Source organism: Vulpes vulpes, chromosome 14, assembly GCF_048418805.1.
Source record: "Vulpes vulpes isolate BD-2025 chromosome 14, VulVul3, whole genome shotgun sequence".
In the NCBI taxonomy this organism is placed as follows: domain Eukaryota; kingdom Metazoa; phylum Chordata; class Mammalia; order Carnivora; family Canidae; genus Vulpes; species Vulpes vulpes.
Window position 1 is genome coordinate 97,319,715 of NC_132793.1, and position 22,417 is coordinate 97,342,131.

General features: G+C 43.7%; 1 protein-coding gene across 11 annotated transcripts in view; it reads left to right on the forward strand.

The window, feature by feature from the left end:
* Positions 1-22,417, forward strand: part of AKAP13 (A-kinase anchoring protein 13) — a 323,293-nt gene that overhangs the window by 288,134 nt on the left and 12,742 nt on the right. For 6 of the 11 annotated variants that reach the window (XM_072737237.1, XM_072737235.1, XM_072737236.1 and 3 more), the window contains 12 exons: positions 853-919; positions 4,885-5,020; positions 7,278-7,390; positions 7,995-8,147; positions 8,911-9,161; positions 11,461-11,586; positions 11,700-11,817; positions 12,481-12,729; positions 16,592-16,668; positions 17,678-17,859; positions 17,978-18,060; positions 20,334-20,528. In XM_072737237.1, coding sequence (XP_072593338.1) covers positions 853-919; positions 4,885-5,020; positions 7,278-7,390; positions 7,995-8,147; positions 8,911-9,161; positions 11,461-11,586; positions 11,700-11,817; positions 12,481-12,729; positions 16,592-16,668; positions 17,678-17,859; positions 17,978-18,060; positions 20,334-20,528 — 1,750 coding nt within the window. The remainder of the gene's footprint in view (positions 1-852; positions 920-4,884; positions 5,021-7,277; positions 7,391-7,994; positions 8,148-8,910; positions 9,162-11,460; positions 11,587-11,699; positions 11,818-12,480; positions 12,730-16,591; positions 16,669-17,677; positions 17,860-17,977; positions 18,061-20,333; positions 20,529-22,417) is intronic. The other 5 variants (XM_072737238.1, XM_072737242.1, XM_072737240.1 and 2 more) reach the window with 2 other exon arrangements.

A 22,417-nucleotide genomic window follows, 5' to 3' on the forward strand; every position in this document is an offset into this window, starting at 1 on the left:
CTGCTGCTTCCTCAACAGGATGTGTAGGTTCCCCCCACCCCCGGCCTTGCCTCCTTCACTTATTGCCTGCCTAACCCCATGGGCACTGAGTTTGTGATCTGACGAGACTTAGAGCTACTAGGAATGTACTAAGCTCTGTAGAACACTAATGATAGGGATGTAGCATCTCCCTTATAAGAGAACACAGCCTGAAAGAGGAGTTCCATTTCTAAATTGGAAGTAGCCTGATTTATCTCAGAGTAATTGGCTCACTCTAATTTCTCACAGTGTTTCTATCACATTCTACAACAAAAGTCTCAACTGAAATTAGTACTTTACATAAGGACTGTTTAGTACTTTTATTAATGCTAGTCACTTGGAGAAACAAATGAAAAAAAGCACAGGGGCTGCTCTTCAGGAACTAAGTGGGGGGAGAGATGGCAGGCAGTGGGGGGAGAGATTCTAGTGGGGGGAGAGATGGCAGGCAGACAGTGACCATAAACAAGGGGGAAACTGTGGAGGTCTGTGCATGATTCTCGGGACTACCAGGCTCTGCCTTGGATGAGGAGAAGAAAGAAGGTGATGGGTGGCTTTACCCAGGAGATGGTTTTCACATTGTCTTGGAATTGAGGAATGCCCTGAGGTGAAGAGGCACAGGGTGTTCCAGGGGGGAAAGCAGCATTTTGGGGGTCATGCACTTGGCAGGCTCAGAGGAGAGCCTGTGGGGGTGACTGGAGGGATGGTGAGTACCATTGGCCAGGAGCCCAGCTGGAGCGCTGTCCCTGCTCTCTCCTGGCTCTGGGCTTCTTGAGACCTGACAGAAGATAAATTGTGGATGCAGTCCTCATGTATTTATTTTCCTTTCTCCTTCAGCAGCCCAGAGGAAGCCTCCAGGCCCAGGACACATCCTCACTGCCCACAGTCATCATGCGGAGCAAGCGTAAGTCACTCAGCCGTCCTCTCTGCCAGCTCTTTTGACTCTCTGGTTCAGTACTTAAAAATGTTTTTGTAATATTTGTTTGTTACTCTTAAGACTTGAGTATTTATTTTGTGGTTATTTAGAGAAGACTGCAGATTATTGTCCAAAAGCCGAATGTTTTACCATCACATGCCCTTGGAAGGCTTCTAGAATAGTGTGTGTATTCACTTGAGAGGCAGCCCTATTTCCATGTGGTTCAGCAGGTGAAATTTCATGCATCTCCAAGTTCTCTTCCATGAGTTGACAATTATGCATGTTTTTAACGCCTACAGTTATACAAGGGAAAAAGAGATCTTGCTGATCAAACTTCTTAGTTTATAAACTGTGAAGTGAAGTAAGTAGTTCTCTTTCTTCCTCCAGGGCCTTCAGGTGGTACACAGAATCGAGTCAATCACAGAGTACTGTCCTGTCCTCACCAGTGCAAGGCTCCACTTTGGTGTTACCTCCTCTTTGCATTATCACCTCCCTCTGTAGCGCCCCCTGTGGTTAGTTAACATGTATCTTTCTGATCGGTTCTCTTTACACATCCATCGCTGAAAATACCTCTTACTGTTTTGTGTGTATGTGTGTGTTAATATTTTTTTTAAAGATTTTATTTATTTATTCATGATAGTCACAGAGAGAGAGAGAGACAGAGAGGCAGAGACACAGACAGAGGGAGAAGCAGGCTCCATGCAGAGAGCCCGACGTGGGATTCGATCCCGGGTCTCCAGGATCGCGCCCCGGGCCAAAGGCAGGCGCCAAACCGCTGCGCCACCCAGGGATTCCTGTTTTGTGTGTTGCATTTATATTAGATAGGACTTAGGCTTATTCATTCTGCTTTTTTCTCAGTCTGTCATTTTCAGATCTATGCATGTTTTTATGGATAAGCTGTTGTTTCAGACTGCTGCATGGTATTCTCTCATAAATCTGTTCCACAATTTAATTATCAGTTCCCCCAAAGATGGATATCTAAGTCATTTCCAACTACTACCATAAATAATGCAGTACTGAGTGTCTTCTTAATTGGCTCTATGGGAACCCCTGTGGGACTTACCCTAAGGCAGTGTTTTTCAAAGTGTATTTCCTGGATCAATAATAAGTGTGCATTCGTGGACCCTATTGAGACCTAAATCAGAAATTCAGAGGTAGAGCCCATGATCTATGTTTGAATTGATCACCCAGGTAAGTCTGATGCAGACTCAAGCATGAGAACCACTGTTCCACACCTCATTGCTCTGAGTTCTTCCAGAAGCATGTGGATTCTGTTTAGGTAGATTAAGTTTGTTTACTGTCAATCGCTGCAGGTAGATGCCTATAAGAGAAGTTTCACCAGGCCCACACCCACTTTAATTGGTGATCCAACCCATTCCAAAACCTTTTACCAGTCTGATCTTCCTTAAACATTTTTTCTGGGACATTGTCCTTTGTTTCAGAAATCTATTTTCTTTCACATCAGATGAAATGATACCTTTAAGGGGGATCCCTGGGTGGCTCAGCGGTTTAGCGCCTGCATTTGGCCCAGGGCATGGTCCTGGAGACCCGGGATCGAGTCCCACATCGGGCTCCCGGTGCATGGAGCCTGCTTCTCCCTCTGCCTGTGTCTCTGCCTCTCTCTCTCTCTGTGTGTGTGTGACTATCATGAATAAATAAAAATTAAAAAAAAAAAAAACCTTTTAAAAAAATACCTATTATATGTCAAGTTGTCAGGTTACACGTGTTACCTCTGACCCCCACAAATATTCTTACCGTTCTACCCCCGCTGACGCAGTATGGTGGTTAAGAGTACAGGTTGTAGATTCAAGTCTTATGAGTTTGAGTCCCAGCACTGCCACTCAGTGTAACCTTGGGTATTTACTATATCCGCACTCCATACTTCATTTTCCTCCTCTGTAAACAGAGGGTAAAAGTTTCAGTGGGTGGTCATCAGGTTTAAATGAGATCACACCTATAAAGAACCCAATAGGCCTCCTTTAGTGTTAGCTTTAGCTATTGTCATCATCCCCACAAATAGGGAAACTGAGGCTCAGTGATATTACATCAGTTCCCTGAGTGGAATAGGGATTGGTTTCAAACAAGGGAAGGCTGTACATTGACTGCCTGATTCTGTCCTTTACAAACAAAGTTGTTCTTGGGGGTACCTGAGTGCCTCAGTCAACTCTTGATCTTGGGGTTGTGAGTTCGAGATCCATGTTAAGGGTGGAGATTACTTTAAAAATTAAAAAAAAATAGAGTTGTTCTTTATCACTTTTAGGGTTCTGCATAGCATGACTTCATTCTGTTTCCCTAGCCTTTTCTACTGATTCTTTATATACATCTTTCTGTCTTTCTTTTTTCCTCTCCTACTTAATGTCATACCACATGATCCTTTCTGCCTTCATTGACATCGTTCTCCTTGTCAGAATGTCCTCTTTTCCCTTTGACCTACCCACATCCTCCATTCTTCAGTAACCAGTATCTCTTCCTTAGGTTTTATCCACTCACTGACCTCCCTCCTAAAATACCGAGGGTGTGCCCCAGGCCCTTAGACCCTCGAGCATGTTCCCTTCTCTGCTGGCTGCTCTTACTCCCTGTTGGGGCAGGGCCCATGTCTCCTGCTCCGTGTGTGCTTCCTGCAGGAAGGATCTGGTTATGCGGTAGTATAGTGTGTTTCTGGTGTTTTATTGTATCACCTTCTTCTAAATAGAATTTGAATTGGAAATTAATGGTTTTATTAATTTTTATTAAGTCAGAAACATCCTGCAATATCATAAAGTTATAACAGCTGCCCTAGTCTTATTTCCTCCAGCTCTTGAGACTCCCGGGGAGGGACAGATAATACAGCTCGTGTCTGGGGCATGAGCTCAGTTACCAAGGAAAAATAATTTGTTGCCCGAATGCCAGTGTGACCACTTGAGCATAAAATTAGAGCTCCAGCTTCCTCTCTGGTCATGTTCAGAGAACCACACAGTATGAGAACAGCTTCACTATGTGACATTAAATGGAGTGTTATATTTTCCTCAGCTTGAATTAAAGAAATTGGTCAAAATCTTTGTTCTCAGGCAACATACAGAAGAATCCCTTGGGGAGCTGGTAAAATGTGTGGACTCCCAGGTCCCACTCCCAAGGGCCCGAAGGATTGGGAGTTTGCATATCTTACAGGCACCTCCTATATGGCCGGGTAGGCACTGGCCTCTCTCATCTTGTGGTTCTTTTTATCCTTAAGATTCTTTCAATTTCATTTTATTTTACTTTGAATTATTTTCTTTGTTTAAATATATTACTACCCATGATTCTTTATCCTCATTCCCCAATATATTTATCTTCTCCAAGTTTCTTTATTAAATAAAGCAAATCCTAATTTGGCTTATTTTTCTTTTTTTAAACATGAAAGTCTAAAAAGTTTGTCCTGGGCCTTGTCTTTTTTCCCCATTACAGTATTATCTTGGAGCTGTATCAATTCGTGGAGAGTGTCTTCATTTTTTTTAAAGCTACATAGTATTTTAGTGTATGATGTACCATAGTTTGTGAATTGATCTTTTGATATTCATTTGTTTCCTTGCTGGTATTTTGCTTTTACCAACAGCATTTCACTGAATAACTTTGGACATACGTCCTTTCAAGCATTACAAGTGTATCTCATAGAATAAATATATCCAGGGTGCCAGACTGGCTCACTCTTGATCTTGGGGTCGTGAGTTCAGGCCCCACGTTGGGAGTAGAGATTACATTTTTTAAAAGGGGGGGGGGTAGAATAAATACATCTTAAAATTAGATTACTGGATCAAAGGATCTAGGCAGTTTCAATAGATATTGCCAGATTGTCCTCCATAGAGTGTTTGTATCCACTTACATTCCCAGGGCAAATCTGCTTTAAAAAAATTTGCTTCTGTTTGACACTTGTCAGATGAGTCACTACTCATGAGCTTGGATACACCACTCATTTGATGTCCTCTCTTCCTTTATAGCTTCACAGCCCAAGGAGCGTCCTCGGTCTGCAGTCCTCCTGGCAGATGAAGCCACTGCCATTCCCATGTTTGCCAATAGACGGTCCCAACAGAGTATCTCACTCTCCAAAAGTGTCTCCATACAGAACATTGCTGGGTAAGTGGGGATTCATAGATACAGCACAGTTGACATCTAGGTGACAGGAGTTTATTTTTTCTTTTAATTTTTAAAAATTTTATTTAAGTTCAATTTGCCAACATATAGCATAACACCCAATACTCATCTCGCCAAGTGCCCCCCTCAGTGCCCGTCACCCACCTCCCCACCTCCCCTTCCACTACCCCTTGTTCATTTCCCCGAGTTAGGAGTCTCTCATGTTCTGTCACCCTGTACGATTTTTCCCACTCATTTTCCTTCCTTTCCCCTTATTCCCTTTCTCTATTTTTGTCCCCTGTATGAGTGAAACCATATAATGATTGTCCTTCTCCAGTTGACTTGTTTCACTCAGCGTAATACCCTCCAGTTCCATCCACGTCGAAGCAAATGGTGGGTATTCGTCCTTCCTGATGACTGAGTACTATTCCATTGTATACATAGACCACATTTTCTTTATCCATTCATCTTTCGATGGGCACCAAGGCTCCTTCCACAGTTTGGCTATTGTGGACATTGCTGGTATAAACATCGGGGTGCAGGTGTCCTGCCATTTCACTGCATCTGTATCTTTGGGGTAAATCCCCAGCAGTACAATTGCTGGGTCATAGGGCAGTTCTATTTTTAACTCGATGAGGAACCTCCACACAGTTTTCCAGAGTGGCTGCACCAGTTCACATTCCCACCAACAGTGCAAGAGGGTTCCCCTTTCTCCACATCCTCTCCAACATTTGTTGTTTCCTGTCTTGTTAATTTTCACCATTTTCACTGGGTGTGAGGTGGTATCTCATTGTGGTTTTGATTTGTGCTTCCCTGTTGGCAAGTGATGCGGAGCATTTTCTCATTTGCTTGTTTGGCCATGTATATGGGTGACAGGAGTTTAATAACCATATCACTTCAGGAAAAGATTCTTCTCAGGGAAAAAAAAAAAGGTATAAAATAATGATTTAGTGTATAGCCAAGTGATACAGATACGGAGAATGGGGATTGCATTTTGATGCACTGTCATGCCCACCATTTTTAGCAAGGAATCCCCTTTAAACACCATCATCAGGCACATTGTCCTGTGCTTCCTGCGTGGTCATCCTCACTTTTAAGGAACCTGAGTTATAAAGGGACAGTTTTTAGATCAAAATCAGTGAAAATTGGGGGGGGAGGGGCACGGGGTTTTTGTTTGTAACCACTTGTATTTTCAGATATTACACTTTTCTGTTGGTCATGTGAACTTAGTGTCTCCGCTGCTTTTTGAATCTCTTCTCTGGGCTTGCATCTTGACTCTTAAGTCCATTTCATGATAGTGAATAATGGGCCAGTTAGGACTTCTTGGTCTGCACTCACTCATTTGCACTAAGTTCCTTTTGTGGTCTTTGCAAAAGTTGCTCTGGCCCCGGACTGTTGAGGCCTCAGCTGTCACAGGGCTGGCACAAGGCTAATTATGATGTTGCTGCCTGTTTTGGGTCATAAGACTCCTGCCTTCCCATCAAGTAAAGAAGTCACCTCAAATGTAGGACTCAGAACATCTCTTGCATCTCTCTTAACCTCGGCTGGAGCAAAATTCTTAACTAAAGGGTGCAGATCTTCTTTTGTCTTCATCTCCTAACCTCTGTGCTGACTATTGTTTTCTTGTTAAAAAAATGTTTCTGGTATTTTTATTTTGTCTTTGTACTGTCATTGTTCAAAGGCCTCCTTTCAGAGTTGTTAGGGTTTCAAAACTTGTTTGCGTTATGACTTTTAAAAACCAATCTTTAAATAAAATGTAAACTTTTAAATGACTCTGGCTTGCTTTTGTGTCCTACCAAAAACATTTACTGGGGGCCTGCTGTGCCAGCTGGTGGGTTGGGTGTGAGAAAGTCCAAGGAATACAGTTTATTAAAAGTGCTTAGGCTGCAGTTATTTAGGAACAAGTAGTAAAAGTTAGCAGTTACACAGTGAGTTTCAAATGGAGAAATTTCTTATGTAATGTGTACAGAGTTTAAGGGAAGAGCATTATTCTTGTTACTTATCATAAAAAAGAAAAACACATACACCATAACTGAAGGCTCAAGAGGTTCAAGTTTTCAGTGATCTTAGATGTTTCTGACCTTCCTGAATAGCTCGTGTTGCATGTTGCCAAGGACCTGACATAAGTAATTTGTCTTCCATCACTGTGGTGCTTATAGCCGGCTGTCATTTTAGAGATTTTCTGGTACTCGTTTTGAGAATGCAGACAATGGGTTATTAAAAAATGTGGTTGACAGTATGTGCTTCTTTTCTTCCCCAGAGTTGGCAATGATGAGAACATATCGAATACCTGGAAATTCCTGTCTCATTCAACAGACTCCCTAAATAAAATCAGCAAGGTCAATGAGTCAACAGAATCACTTACTGATGAGGGTAAGAGGAAATTATGGCCTGTGTCTTACGCATCTGTGGAGACTGGGTGCTGTTCACTGAATATAAGTGTAAATGGAATAATAATAGTACCTGCCTCTTCCTTACTCCTGTGAAGATTCTCTAACTTGTCTCTTAATCATCAAAATGCTCTATAATCAGTTGGTAATCAAACTTACCCAGTTGTTAGATAGTTGTCCATTGAAGGATGTCATTGACTTTAATGTAGTCCTTCTCTAGTACAAACACTTTTTCTTCCCTTAGACTTTTCATATGTGGTCAGTTATAGCTCTGGGCACGTCATAAGCCTGCCTCTTAAGTAAAGTTACCAGGTACTTTACAATTCCTTATTCACATAGGAATCCTGTATGTCAGTCACATTTGATTTACGTGATATTTATCACTCTAACCCAGTCGTGCACATGCAGTGTGTCACTCCCAGACAGGAAATGATTCTTTTCTAATCCTAGAATATGCATTCTATGAATATTCCCTGTGTTAATGCACTGTGTGTGTCTTGGGAAATTATCACCTGAGGAAAGTGCAGTGTAAGCTTCCTAGAGCTCACAGACCCCAGATTCTGATACTGATCTTTTGCTGTTTTGAGGAGTAGGTACAGACATGAATGAAGGACAGCTAATGGGGGACTTCGAGATGGAATCCAAACAACTAGAAGCAGAGTCCTGGAGTCGAGTAGTGGATAGCAAGTTTCTCAAACAGCAAAAGAAAGATGTGGTCAAACGGCAAGAAGTGATTTACGGTGAGACCCTCCATTTGTTCTGCTGATGTTTGATTTGCATTGTGCAGCACCTTTTATCAAGGAAATCATTGGACCTTAGAAAGCCAATTTTCAAGTATGGTGCATGTCACAGATTTTCTTTAAAAACTTTGAGGTTTAGAGACATGATCTTATCTGTCCTTTTCTCTTTAAAATTGTTTCCTTGGGCAGCCCCGGTGGCACAGTGGTTTGGCGCCACCTGCAGCCCGGGGTGTGATCCTGGAGACCCGGGATCGAGTCCCACATCCGGCTTCCTACGTGGAGCCTGCTTCTCTCTCTGCCTGTGTCTCTGCCTCTCTCTTCGCTCTCTCTGAATGAATAAATAAATAAATCTTTAAAAAATAAAATAATAAAATAAAATTGTTTCCTTTAATTTTATTGAATGTAAGCGCTTGTTTATGCAGCAGCCCTAGAAAGAGATCTCTTGTGACTGTACAGTTTGATTTCTCAGCTACATTGGAAACTAAGCATGAGTCATTTGTAGGAAATTATGAAAGGCTCTGAATCTAGCACAGACCACTTGGGAAACCATCATTTAAAGAGTGATGGAATCCAGCATGCTGTCAGAAAACAGCATTAGGTGATGTGAAATAGAGAAATGAAATGGGAACACTTTAAGGGAAAGACAGCTGTTGACCCAGTTTTTAAGTTTCAATTGGGCTCTAAATAGTGTTAAGACTAAAGTGGGCTTTTAGTAGCAGGTGACCTTTGAAGGAGAATCCTGACCAGCTTTGTCCTGCTTCAGAGTTGATGCAGACAGAATTGCACCACATCCGCACGCTGAAGATCATGAGCGATGTGTACAGCCGGGGGATGATGACAGAACTGCTCTTTGAGCAACAGACGGTGGAGAAGCTGTTCCCCTGTTTGGATGAACTGATCAGTATCCATAGCCAGTTCTTTCAGAGGATCCTGGAGCGGAAGAAGGAATCTCTGGTGGATAAAAGCGAAAAGAACTTCCTCATCAAGAGGATGGGAGATGTGCTTGTAAATCAGGTGAGCAATGGAAAGGATCTTCCCCCACATAATGAGGTAGAAAGTGAAGCTTTGGGGTTCAGCAGCCACACATTTACATCCTGACTGTACTGCCTGTTATCTTTGTGAGCATAGGCAAGTTTTCAAATCTCTGTGAGCCTCAATTTCCTTTTCTGTAAATGAGGGCAGATTTTCTTTCCTAATGTCATTTTTTTAAAACTAAAAAGAATATATACATAAAATAACTAGCATATATGGTAGATATTCAGTAAAAGTCCCATTTTCCTTTTTCAGCATCCAGACTATCATCAGAAACAGTGTAGTTTAAGAAGTTAAAAGCAGTCTTTTGGAATTTCAACTTCCTCCTTATGCCTTAAATCAAAAGGAACTCCTTTATCTGAAAACCACGTGGGATTAGAAAATTGAACAAGAAACTGTAAAATAGTTCCATAAAATAGATCTTGCTGATGTTTTCATCAAGAGGTGGCATGGTTTCAATCCTACTCCAAAAACAGTTGGGCCAGAAGTTATTTTGAAAAAAGTGTTGTTAGTTGAACCTTAACAGGCAGAGGAGCACGGCATCACCCCCAACTATTTCTTCCCCAGCAGATCTCTGCCGCTTCATATAAGCAGAAGCTTCATTGGTAGAATATCTGCCTAAGAATTGATAAAGTGTTGTCTTTTCCTTACGTTCTTCAGCCTGTACTCCTCACCTCATTAATTCATTAGTGCATTCATTCATCCTTTTTCTAATATTTCCTGGGCATCAAAATACCAGCTGGAACCACAGAGGCAGACACAACTCAGACCTATGCCTCACACTTCTCCTGTTCCCAAGTGAACAAAGGCATGGTAGGATGTAAGGCACACAGAGCATGGCTCATGCTGTAACACAGGTCTCTGCCACAAATAGGGCCCTAACATCCCCTCCTAACAGATTCCACGTCTTTCTCTCTACCCTCAGACCTGCACAGGTGCCTCTTCTAACCTGACTTGTATTGTCCATAGTTCATTGTATTTGTGCATGTTCCTTTAGTAAGATCTTTAATGGTAGGATTCATATCTTGGACCGTCATGGCGTCCATTTGTTGCTTCTATGTGCCAGTTCTAAAACCACCCTTTTATAGCACTTACTTCATGATGGAAGTGGAGCACCTAAAAATCTTTGCTTTAACTTTCCCTTTGGTAAAGGGGAAAAGGAGAAGCTAGATACTCTGAACCTTTTTTCTTTCAAGTTTTTTGGTAGGGATCAATTTCTGTTGCCTTCAGAGATTTTTAATACATTAGAGATTGATGCTTAACATGCAGAAACTTATTGTTTTACCCGAAAGTGAACATCTCTTCAGATGAGCCATTGAGACTGCACACATTTAGAAATGATGAAAGGCCACACAGAATTGTTAGGACTGCTGGCCTGAGGTAGGTAAGATAAGCAGATCACTGAGTAATAATAGCTGCTTCTGATATCTTTTTGATTTATCAAGGTGAGCTTTTTAAGACTGACTGTCTCACCAGAAAACTTCTAGTGAATCTCCTTGTTTCACTACTGTGTTTATAACAAATAGAAATTAGAACACATTTTGTACTACTTAAGTGCACAGCACATAGATATTTCTGTGATGGTTGTTTTTTTTAAATAAATAGTTTTATCGGAACAAATTGATATGCCGTAGAAGGTACCCACTTTAAGTGTACAGTTCAATGGTTTCTAGTTTCTATATTCACAGAGTTGTATGACCATCATTACAGTCAGTTTTAGAACATCTTTATCACCCTGCCCCTGCCCTAGGCATCTACCAGTCTACTTTCTATCTCTGCAGATTTGTCTATTCTGGACTTATTAAGTAAATGAGATAAAACAATAGACAGTCCTTTGCGTTTGACTTTTTCATTTAGAATAATGCTTTCAACATCAATATTGTAACTATCTATCTGTATTTCATTCCTCTTGTGGCAGAATAATGGTCCATCCTGTGTTCCTGCCACATTGTATTTACCCTTGGATGGGCATTTGGTTTATTTCCACTTGGGGGCACTTGTGAATATGGTGGCTATGAACTTTCATATCCAAGGTTTTGTGTAAGTTTTATGGCTAGGAGCAGAATTGCCAGGTCACATGATAACTCTGTGTAGCTTTCTGAGGAACTGCAATACTGTTTTCCAAAGCTGCTGCACCATTTTAATCTTTTGAGGAACTCTTGGGGAACGCACTCTTGGGTTTTACAAATAGACTGGAAACTGTACAAAATTTGATATAGATTCTGTATAAAATTTCAGCGTCCTGAGCTCCAACTTAACTTCTGCTTGCTTTTTTCTGCAGTTTTCAGGGGAGAACGCAGAACGCTTAAAGAAGACATACGGCAAGTTCTGTGGGCAACACAACCAGTCTGTGAACTACTTTAAAGACCTTCATACCAAGGATAAGCGGTTTCAGGCCTTTGTGAAGGTATGAGTGTGAAACAGGGAACTCTCTTTCGTGGTCTGGGGCACTGTGTCACTATTCATTGAGCCAGAGCCCTCCTCGAATAGCTCCTGATAATCCCGTTTTGTCCTTTGCAGAAGAAGATGAGCAGTGCCGTCGTGAGGAGGCTAGGCATCCCAGAGTGCATATTGCTGGTGACCCAGCGAATCACGAAATACCCAGTTTTATTCCAAAGAATATTGCAGTGTACCAAAGGTGAGCCTCTTTCCTCACCGGTCAGGTCTGCCAGCAGACTGTTTCTTGTATGATCAGCAGCACAAGAGGCCCCAAGGAAGAGCTGCTTAATGCTCTCACAGGTCTCTAAGAGATCCTGTGTTTTACCCTAAAACTGTTTTCTTAAGTGAAAACTTGGAATGCTGTATCCCCAGGCTTCAGGTGGACAAAAGCAGGAAGGAGCCACTTACTGACTCCCTCCAGATTCAGCAGCCCGAGCAACTTCTCCCTCACCACAAGACTGGGCAGGGATCCCCACCAGTTCTTTCCATAAGTGAACTGCTAGACCTGCTGTTGTTTCTCACTGAACCTGGACTTACTAGTTTCTCTCTCTTGGCCAGCCCGGCTCCTAGGCAGTTATGTTCAAGATGAGATAAAGACATACATTACTGTTGCCCCTCTCTCTCCCTGAAATTGTTGGGTCCTTCTGCTTCAGGACATGGCATGGAATTGCATGCTGTGTCTGTTGTAGAAAACATCTAACTTTATTGAGAATTAACCTTATGACAAGGATAGGCACATGATGTTTGGTGTGTTGGCTTCACTCTATCAGACATGCTATCAGCATGTCCACCAGGAAGTAGGCTTCCCCCTCTCCTTGTCTGAAAGGATCCATTAAAAACAGGATTATTCCTTCCTTCCAAGACAATGAAGTGGAGCAGGAAGATCTGGCTCAGTCCCTGAGCCTGGTGAAGGATGTGATTGGAGCCGTGGACAGCAAAGTGGCAAGTTACGAAAAGAAAGTGCGTCTGAATGAAATTTATACAAAGACAGATAGCAAGTCGATCATGAGGATGAAGAGCGGCCAGATGTTTGCCAAGGAGGATTTGAAGCGGAAGAAGCTTGTGCGGGATGGGGGTGTGTTTCTGAAGAACGCAGCAGGAAGGTTGAAAGGTAAGGCTTGCTTTTTGTCTGAGTCTACATGTGTACCAAAGAAGAGCAAGCAAGATTCAGATAATTTTGTTAGTAATCCACCGCCAGGTTTTTCCTAGGGATCCCACACCCAAACATTACACAGGAGTTATTGTCTCTTAATTCTTAATTTTATATCAAAAAAATGAGGTTGAGACAGTTTATGAGATGGTAAACTCCAGTAAGATTAACAGGAATGACACAGGGAAAATGAGGGAAGAAAAAAGATTTTAAAAACAAAGCAAGGTGGCCCTTCTTGGCACCTGCTCCCAGTGACTCCAAGGGTATGCAGGCCAGGGATGGCCCCAAAGAGTAGGTGGCAGAGGGGGAGCTGCTGTGCAGGTCTAAGTGTTGCCACATGGCACTCACGGCAAGAATCAGGAAGAGTGGGAGACCTCAAGGACAGGCCTAAGAGCAATGGCATCCAGAGAGGAATGAGCGGGACAAAATCTCATGCCAACCAGGAAAACGAAAAAAGGATGAAAAGGAACAAATTGCTAATAAAGCAGAGCCATTGGCCCTGCCTGGAAGCTGGTGACTGTCGTGTGCCTCGAGTCAATCATAGGCGGTCACATCCTACAGTATAACAAGGACACATGTCAGAGGCTTGGAGAGCCACAGGCAGCAGTGAAAGGGGAGATTATGGAAAGGATCGGGAGGAGGTGAGACGGGATGGAAAAGCAGCCCAGTCGTGGTCTGCGAGCAGTTAGCACTGACCCTCCTCACCATGGCCATGATGAGGAGTTTGGCCTATGCCTTGAATTTTGATGTCTTTCCTCAAGTTAATAGGAAGACACACTTGCTTGCTTCCTGAACTTACATGTATTCAGTGTACCTTTGTTGCAGACCTTCTGGTGTTATGTGTTTCTGTGGGTCTCCTGTGGCCAGCTTCTAATTGAACATAGTATTTTGACCCAGTCTGTAAGATTCTTCTAGCAAGGGAGTTTTACCCTATTGCATGGCAAGATGCTCGTTATATATTCTGAAGTTTATAAAACAGCTTAAAAAGGCAAAAAAAAAAAAAAAAAAAAGGCCAAGTATAACATTATTACAGAAATGCAGGCTATTAAGAAAGGTGTGGTCTCCTCCAGAAACAGGCAACACATTAGGGGTTGGGTCTCTGGCAACAGTTGCATGGAGAGAAAACCCTATCAGGTAGCAGGTCAGAGTCTGAGAGACTAAGAATACATCACTTGTTTAAAGAGAGATTGTAGAGGACTTTTCAGCTCCCAAGACCTTAGAGTAAACCTATGTGTAACTCACACCAGCCAGATAGATTATTAAACTTGATGATACTCATCTCTTTTATCTTCCTCTAAGCACAAGATTGTAGAAGATACTAATTTTCCATTTGGTTTTAATTTTTCCTTTTAAAGGATGAGCTGCATCAAGTTAAGGAAGTTACTATGAGGTTTATTAATTCTTCTACCCATCTGATTTATAAATAACCTTTTCATCGACCCTTGAGGCCTGTGTGGGCTCTGGCCTTAGCAGCAGCCCTAAGCACACCTGGCCCAGCCCTGACAAGCTGTGTGCACCAGGCAGGCTGGCCACGTGGTGTCATCCACGCTGACAGAAAACCAAGGCTGGGAATAAGATCTGTGCCCCTGTCCTGTCTCTCACACATCAGGAACACTATAGGCAGCTGCTGTCAGCCAGTACCCCCAGAGTCCTTAGCTGGCATCTCACCACTCTTGCGCCAAACAGTAAAGATGTCCCAGGTGACCCGTTGGCCTCAAAGGTGAATGAAGCTGAGCCTGCATAGGTATTGGGCTCAGAATGAAGAGGCCTATGAAGAGGTGCCTGCTCCACAGTCTGACGGGCACTGGAACCAAGGGCAGAACTGAGAGACCCATGAGAAGTAGCATCTGAGTTAGTCATGAAGGACAAAGGGCAGGTACACCTGGCCTGTAGGCAGCAGACATGGTGGCAGGAAGGGCTGAGGACAGGGGCAGAGAGGGGCCTAGTCTGGATGGGGACAGTGACAGCTGATACTGAAAAATGGGGTGGGCACAGAATGGGCTCCACGCAGGGGGTTTTCAGCAGGAAAGGGATCCATTCTACTGTTTTCTAGCGCCATCATGGAGGCAGCCAGGGAGCAGCAGGAGCAGGGAGAGGCTGGTGACAGAGACAGGAGAGTCCCTGCTGCAGGGAACCACGGCAAGCACACCAGGCCTGAGTTCCAGTGGGAGCATGAAAAGGAAAGCCAGGAACCTTTCACATGAAAGAGTGATCCCTTCCTGCTTCCAGCAGATGTGTGTCTCTGCTCCATGGTGAACTTGAATGAGGCAATCCCTGAGGCTCCCTCCCCCTTCCCAGTACCTGTCCTCTGATGCTCTGAGAACCCCCAGATCAGGACTCTGCCCACACGGGCACTTTGGGACTGGCTTCAAGGCAGCCTGGCACTTGAGGAAAGCCTGCTTCCTTTTGCAAGGACCTGAATTTCCTAGAGCTGCCACTGCCTAGAGCTAGCACTTGGTTCTTTCCTGTACACAGCAGTTTATTTATTCATTCCCAAAGTAAAAACTGATGGATTCCAGCTGTGGGACTGAAGCTGTGGTCAGCTAGTGGCACAGGACAGGCTCTCCAGTGGAGATCAGGCTTGGTGTGGAGGCCTTCCCCCCTCAGGTGGGCTCGTGCCAAGGACAGCCATTACTGCACTGGCACCCCTTGAAAGGGACGGGTTTGTTTTTCTCTGACCCACCAACACTGTACGTAGAAGCATCCAGCGAAATTGAAACTTGTGTTTTGAAACTTTGTTTGTTTAGCAGACACCTGAATTATTTAAAAGTAAACTTTAAGAAACTTGTCAAAATGAATAGCAGCCCATAGAACAGTAGTTCATGGCCTGTTTGGTCTAGGCTGAAAACTACCTCCTGAGCAATCTGCTGTCCTTGCTTCTGTTCTCTTCATAGCCATGTAGCAAATTACACAGAGAGGGGCTTCCAGCTGTGGCAGAAGGGGTGGGAAAGCCCAGAGGGGACCCAACCACCTGAGGAGGTTGCTTAAGTCAGTTCCATTCTTTCCCCACGGGGTAGTAGGCCCCCCCCCCTTCCAGGGGGAGGATAGCACAGAGGGGCCAGCCTGCTAGATCGGAGATGCCAGACCTCATCTTTTAAGGCGATACTAGAAAATGCTGCCCCGCATTCTCAGAGCAGGAGTTTGTGATCGGCATTCTCCGATCGGAGAATCGGCATTCTCCCGATTACTAGATCCAAGTAGACATGTTACTTTGGCTTTTGTTTGAGTTGAGAGGAACAGCAGGCTGTGTCCATGGCAGATAGAGGTTGAGGCTGACTGGGCTCCATTGTGTTCCCATGTATGTACCTGTGAAATCAGAGGGCATGTGGAGCCATTCTGTTCTCCTGGGGTGTGAGGGTTGTCTCAAACTGCTGTGTACAGGCCTTTCATCAGACCGAGGTATTTTTATACATCACCTGTTGGCAGTGCTCCAGTCTTCTCTCTCACGCCTCTCCCATTATTAGGATCAGGGATCAGGGAGTATCATGACCTGAGTATTTGGTGGAATGTGTTGCTATGTAGTATCTGTTAAAATCCTTCCCAGCTTTAAAGTATTTTGTTCTTCATGTCTTCTTCCCTTATGGAATATTTCTTTCCAGAGCAGAGTATTCAGGCTTTGTCAAGATAAGACTTTGGTGGTAACTTCCATTTAAAAATACGTCTAAAAAATAAGTGACCCGGTGTGGGTCCTGCAGAAGTGTAAACCCATCTGCAGGGTACTCTCCCATCCTGATTTGTTCTGAGGGCTGTATTGCTGACTTGGCCTCTGACTCGTTTCACTGTTCAGTAATCCTTGTCCATTCTCCTCTTTTCCACTTTACAGAGGTTCAAGCAGTTCTGCTTACTGACATTTTAGTTTTCCTTCAAGAAAAAGACCAGAAATATGTCTTTGCATCATTGGTAAGCTAAACTGTCAATCTCTTCCATTTGTAATTAATAGTATTCAGAACATCCGGAGTAAGTATTGAGTCTGAACACTGGATTATTGCTCTCCCCCGTCTCAAAATTAATTTGCTCAGGACAGATTCCTCTGAGTAATTTCTCAGATACCCTTGCAGTGTTCCACCCTACCCCCAAGAAACATTAGTTTTCTGTTCCCTCACAGTCCCTTTGGGGACCTTGGACATTTGATCTAAGGACATCTGTCACTGGAGTATTTCTTGCATGTTATGCCCCATAAATCGTGCTCATTTATAATGTCACCAGCCAGAGTCACAGAGGAACCTAGAAGGATTCATCATGTAGGAACCATGTCTGGAAACTCAGTAGATACAAATCATTTCCTTTTTTGGAAATCTTTTTCAGTTTGCTAAAATGTAGATGAAATAATGAGATACTTTATCTTAAATCTGCCATTGTTTGTTAAACCATATGCTTTTTTTTTCCAGTCTTACTGAGAAATAATTGACACATACCACTCTGTAAGGCATACAGAATGATGGTTTGATTTACATATATTATTAAATGATGATCACAAAAAGTTCAGCTAACATTCATCATTTCCTATAGATATATAAAGAAAAGGAAGAAATGAAAACTGTTGTGATAAGAACAGTGAGAATTTACTTGCTCTTTCAACACCTGTCCTATGTTCGGACAGCAGAGTTAGCCATGGTCATCATTACGTCCCAGGAGCTTATTTATCTCATAACTGGAAGTTTGTCCCTTTTGACTACCCTCCTCCATCTCATTCACCCTCCCTACCCCTCCAATCTGGTAACCACAAATCTGGTCTCTTTTTCTTGGAGTTTGATGTGGGGTTTTTGCATTTTTTGTTTGTTTTATGTGTTTTTGGATGCCACTCATAAGTGAGATCATACATCTGGTCTTACCTTACTTAGATCAGAATTTTCTGGAGAGTTAGGATATCGTATGCCTTTCTTACATTGACCCTCTCCCCTTTTTCTAGGACCAGAAATCAACAGTGATCTCTTTAAAGAAGCTGATTGTAAGGGAAGTCGCACATGAAGAAAAAGGTTTATTCCTAATAAGTATGGGGATGAAGGACCCGGAGATGGTGGAAGTACATGCCAGCTCCAAAGAAGAGCGCAACAGCTGGATTCAGATCATTCAGGACACAATCAACACCCTGTAAGTCAAGCACCAGGGCCCTTCCCAGCCTCTGATTTTTATCCTCGAGGAGGGGACAGTGACCAGAGTAATTGACATGGTGGAGGGCTTTTGATTCATTTGTTTTGTTGGGTATTAGGAACAGAGATGAAGATGAAGGAATTCCCAGCGAGAATGAGGAAGAAAAGAGGATACTGGACACCAAAGCCAGAGAACTGAAAGGTAAGGCTGCTGGAAGTATCTGAGACCTCATTTGCGGAACATGTGCAGGTGTGGAGTCTGCAGGGGGCTCCTGTAGTGCTGTGGCCCCTTGGCTGCACAGGTGTCCCAGCAGACATGTCACAGCGAGGAGGTGAATAGGTTTTAATGAAAGAGCAACCGAATCTGAACTGGCATGGATCCCGAGTCCTGTAAAATGGCCATCATAAGTTGTCTGACACCAGATCAAGAGGACATTGATTCTCTTTTTTCATTTTCTGTGTTGTTGGTTGGACCTTAGTGACATTCTTTGTACTTTGTCGTGGAAGAATTTGCTAAAACTCACATATTCAAGGTTCAAACAGAGAGAGGGGTACTTGAAGAAAAGAATTTTCCAGTTAAGCAATTTTTATCAGTTACCCTTGCTGCTGTGCTGTATGTGCACCATGAGTTAGAAGGTGGTTCTGGGAGAGGTGTGCTCGCCAGTTATGCTCAACCTCTGTTCATTGAGTCCCTGCTATTGGTGTAGTCTCGTCAACATCCCTGCAGGACATGTGTGCCAGTTCCCATTGTGCAAATGAGAAAACCAAGGCCCACGAAGGCCATGCAGTCCAGGGTCACATATGCAGAGTGTGACAGAGGGTTCTGCTCCCCTGCCTTCTAAGCAGCAGAGGCAAGTGCTCCCCTCTCCGCCAGGGCTTGCTGAATGTTCGTTCCCAAGTAAAGACCCAGCTTCAGGTAGAAATAAGGCCCAGAGTCAAGTCAATGTCAGCACCCAAGGAGTTCAGTTAGTCTTTTAAGCCAGACAAAACAATAATACTGTTTCATTGGGGGTGTGGGGAGGACGCAGATTTAGGCTGAAGCCAGAGTGACACCTGATTTATTGGCCTGTAATTAGTATTGGCAGGGATGAAAAACTTGTTTTCTTCATATGCATGAGGCACCCGGCCATGTATAGTGCTAGGTGCTGGGGGAGCAGAGATGCCTACAGCGGCATCCCTGCTGTCAGGGAGTCCCATTAGCAAAGGAGACGTACATAAATGATGGGACTAGACCTCAGACACAGAGAATGCGGGACCTAATCCTGCCTGTGGTCTCCAGGGAGCCAGGGCCAAGAAATAGGGATTTAGCTGGAAAGGCACCAGGGCTTGAAGAGTGACAAAGGAATGGTAAAATCTGTGTAGCGAAATTTCAACCTAAATTGTCTTCATTGACGCTGAAGCCAGTGGGAGAATTGCTTGAGGGAGTGGGGGAGCTGCAGGGAGTGGAAAGCCTGGCTTGGAGGCTCATGGGAGAAGAGTGGGTGTGGAAGGCAGGGCGGGGCCAGGAGACAGAAGTCCTCCCAGGTCTTCGGTGGCCCAGCTCTAGGATGAAGGTGGTGTTGGCTAAGGAAGGGATCACAGGCCAGAGGGAGGAGAAGGACGGCAAGAATAGAGAAAATGCTTTATGACAAGCTGAGGTCGAGCTAGCCACAGGACGATGGGACTCTGACCTGGTGCTCAGAAAAGGAGGCAGGATTCAGGCTGCTTTACATGAGTTACCAGCACATGGGAAGTCCCTGAAGCTGTGGGAGGGCATATCTCCAGAAGGAAGCATGTGAAGTGTAGGAGACCGGCCAGGATGGAGCCAAGAGGGAACCCTAGGTGTTACTCACTGAAGATGGCAGCAAGAGAACCAATGATGTCCTCCAAGTGAGGGGCGTAAAGGGTTTGAAAGGAGGGAGGAGAGGCGCCTGGGTGACTCGGTTCAGTGTCTAACTCTTGATTTCAGCTCAGGTCATGAGATCAAGTCTTGTGTCAGGCTGTTCACCCATCAGGGAGTCTGCTAAAGATTCTCTCCCTCTCCTTCTGCCCCTTTCCACGCTCTCGTGAGGTAGGTAGGTGGGGGTAGGCAGGGAGGAAGGAGAGAGAGAGAAAGAGGGAGAAAGAAAGAGAAAGAAAAGAAAAAGAAAGAATCTTTAAAAAAAAAAATAGAGCGGAATCCTCCATGCTGGAAAAGATGAAACACAGGCCTCATTGGATGAGTAATGAAGGGTAGCCTTGGAAAGAGCAGCTGCAGACAAGAGTGGGTTGAGAAGTAAACAGGAGGTAGGGGAGTGGAAACAAAGGAAGGCTTCTTATGTCAGAAATTCTGATTTTGTCTAGAAAGATGCGGGATGGAAATTGCCATCTGGGGGCGGGGGGTGCAGCTGTGTTCTCTGTTGTCCTACCAGTGGCCACAAGGTGGCACTCGTGTCCCACTCATCTCTTATTAAACACACTTAGAGTCACCAGACCTTTTCTCCATCCTCCTTGCAGAGCAACTTCAGCAGAAGGACCAGCAGATCCTCCTCTTACTGGAAGAGAAGGAGATGATTTTCCGAGACATGACTGAGTGCAGCACCCCCTTGCCGGAGGATTGCTCCCCAACTCACAGTTCTAGAATCCTCTTCCGCTCCAACACAGAAGAGGCTCTCAAAGGAGGACCTTTAATGAAAAGTGCAATAAACGAGGGTAACTGCCCCTCTTAATCTCTTCCCAAAGTGCTTTATGCACTAATAGTATTTACTAGTTTTTACTTTTCTATTGTAAAATAAAGCACAAATACAGAAAACAACCCAAAACAAATATTTTGTTTAGTAAATTATTATCAGGGGAACTTCCTTGTGACTACTACATGGGTCCAGAAATAAAATGTGGCCAGACACCCCAAAGCCCTTCCATATGTTCCCTCCCTCCCTCTAAAAAGGAACGGGTGCTGTGACTTACACGTTTCCATACAGTTCTGTGGCTAACGGCCTATGTGTAGACACCATAAAAACTAGTATTTTTTTCATAGGCTTTTTCGGATTCCTAATTTCCTGGCCTCCCCACCATCCCTTTCTTTTCCACACAATTTATCTTTGAAGAATCTGAGCTTTTTGACCTAGAATGTCTCTCACAGTCCAGCTTTTGTTCATGCAGGGGTTCTGTTCTGTTGCTAGTTCTTTCAGAATTGCATCTGGATTCAGAGTCTTAATTACTGAGCCTTGATCCCTGTGGTAAGCTGTGGTCGTGGAGTGTTGTGCTCCTCTTTTGGAGGCACAAGATAGCTTTGCTAGCTGCCTCCTCCTTTGTAGCCTAGAGGAAAGGGAAGATAAAAGGATAAATATTTTATTTTTTCCCCCTTTATTTACCAGTTATCAGGATAGTGAATTGTTCCATGGTCATCCTCTAAAGGTGACCAGTGCTTTTTAGATATTACTATATAGACTTATAAGTGTAAACTTGTTTGATGTTTTTCAAGACCCTACAATTCTTATCTTTACTTAAACGTTCAGAATATCCTCTATTTGCCAACTAGCGCCTCTCTGGCTGGCTTCCAGGTGCTTCTGACATGATCCCAAGAGTTTTTGAGAGCTTCGATGCTCTTTGATAAATTAAGATGTTCTAGACTCGTCTTGTTCTCTGCCCAGATCTAGAGTCATTTCTCTAAGGAACTCTTACTTCTTTTAGTGGGAAATGATATTTTAAGACCACAGTCTGGGCAATAGGGATGGTCATTGCTGCTGGGGTTTTCATGACATCGTTTGTCATTTTGGATGTCTGAAGCTCATCCTTTAAGTAGATGTCTCAGGAGAGAGGCATGTGAGGGCAGTGTGCCCTGTATCCATGCACACTGTTGATAATTGTGGCACGTAAACCTTGAAAGTCTGCTGTGTGGGATATGGATTCCTTGGTTCACTCTTTCTTCCCTTGGGTATCTTAATTGTTCTTAAATAATGTCCTTCCTTTTTTTCTGATGTAAAACGTTGCTGTCCACATACGATCCTAACTCAATTCAGTCTGTGTAAGTCACATGCTTTCTGCCTAGGTTCCCAAGAACTACTATTTGGAAATCCAGGTAGTTTTACTGGTACATGCCTTAGTGTTGGGGTTGTTCTGGATCGATGCTCTTAGGTTCACAGTGCTCTAATTTGATGTGGTTTCGGAGTTCAGAAAAATATTCTTCATTTAAAGCTTTTAGTATTTTTTTCTCTGTCCTCGTTTTGATTTTCTTCTTCAAGAGCTCCCATCACCCACATGCTGGATCCCCTCTGCCTGTCCTCCATCTGTGCTGCTCCCTTCACACTCTCTCTCTGTTCATCTTTTTAATGTTTAATCTTCCTCCCACCTCTGGTAAGTCATTTTCTGTTGGGTTTATTTTGCTCTTGTCTTCTAGTTTTCCTTTCTAAAATAATTGTTTCTCTTTGTTCCCACTTCTTGGAATCTGTGTGTCCTGATTCTGCCCTGGGTCCCTCCATGCCTGTGTCCTCTCCATACAGTAAGTAGCTCATCCACTGCACGGACCTGTCTTTCTGATGTGCTGTTACCAGCCCATGCAGGGAGTGGAGTCTCTTTTTCTTGCTCTCTTTTTCCATAGT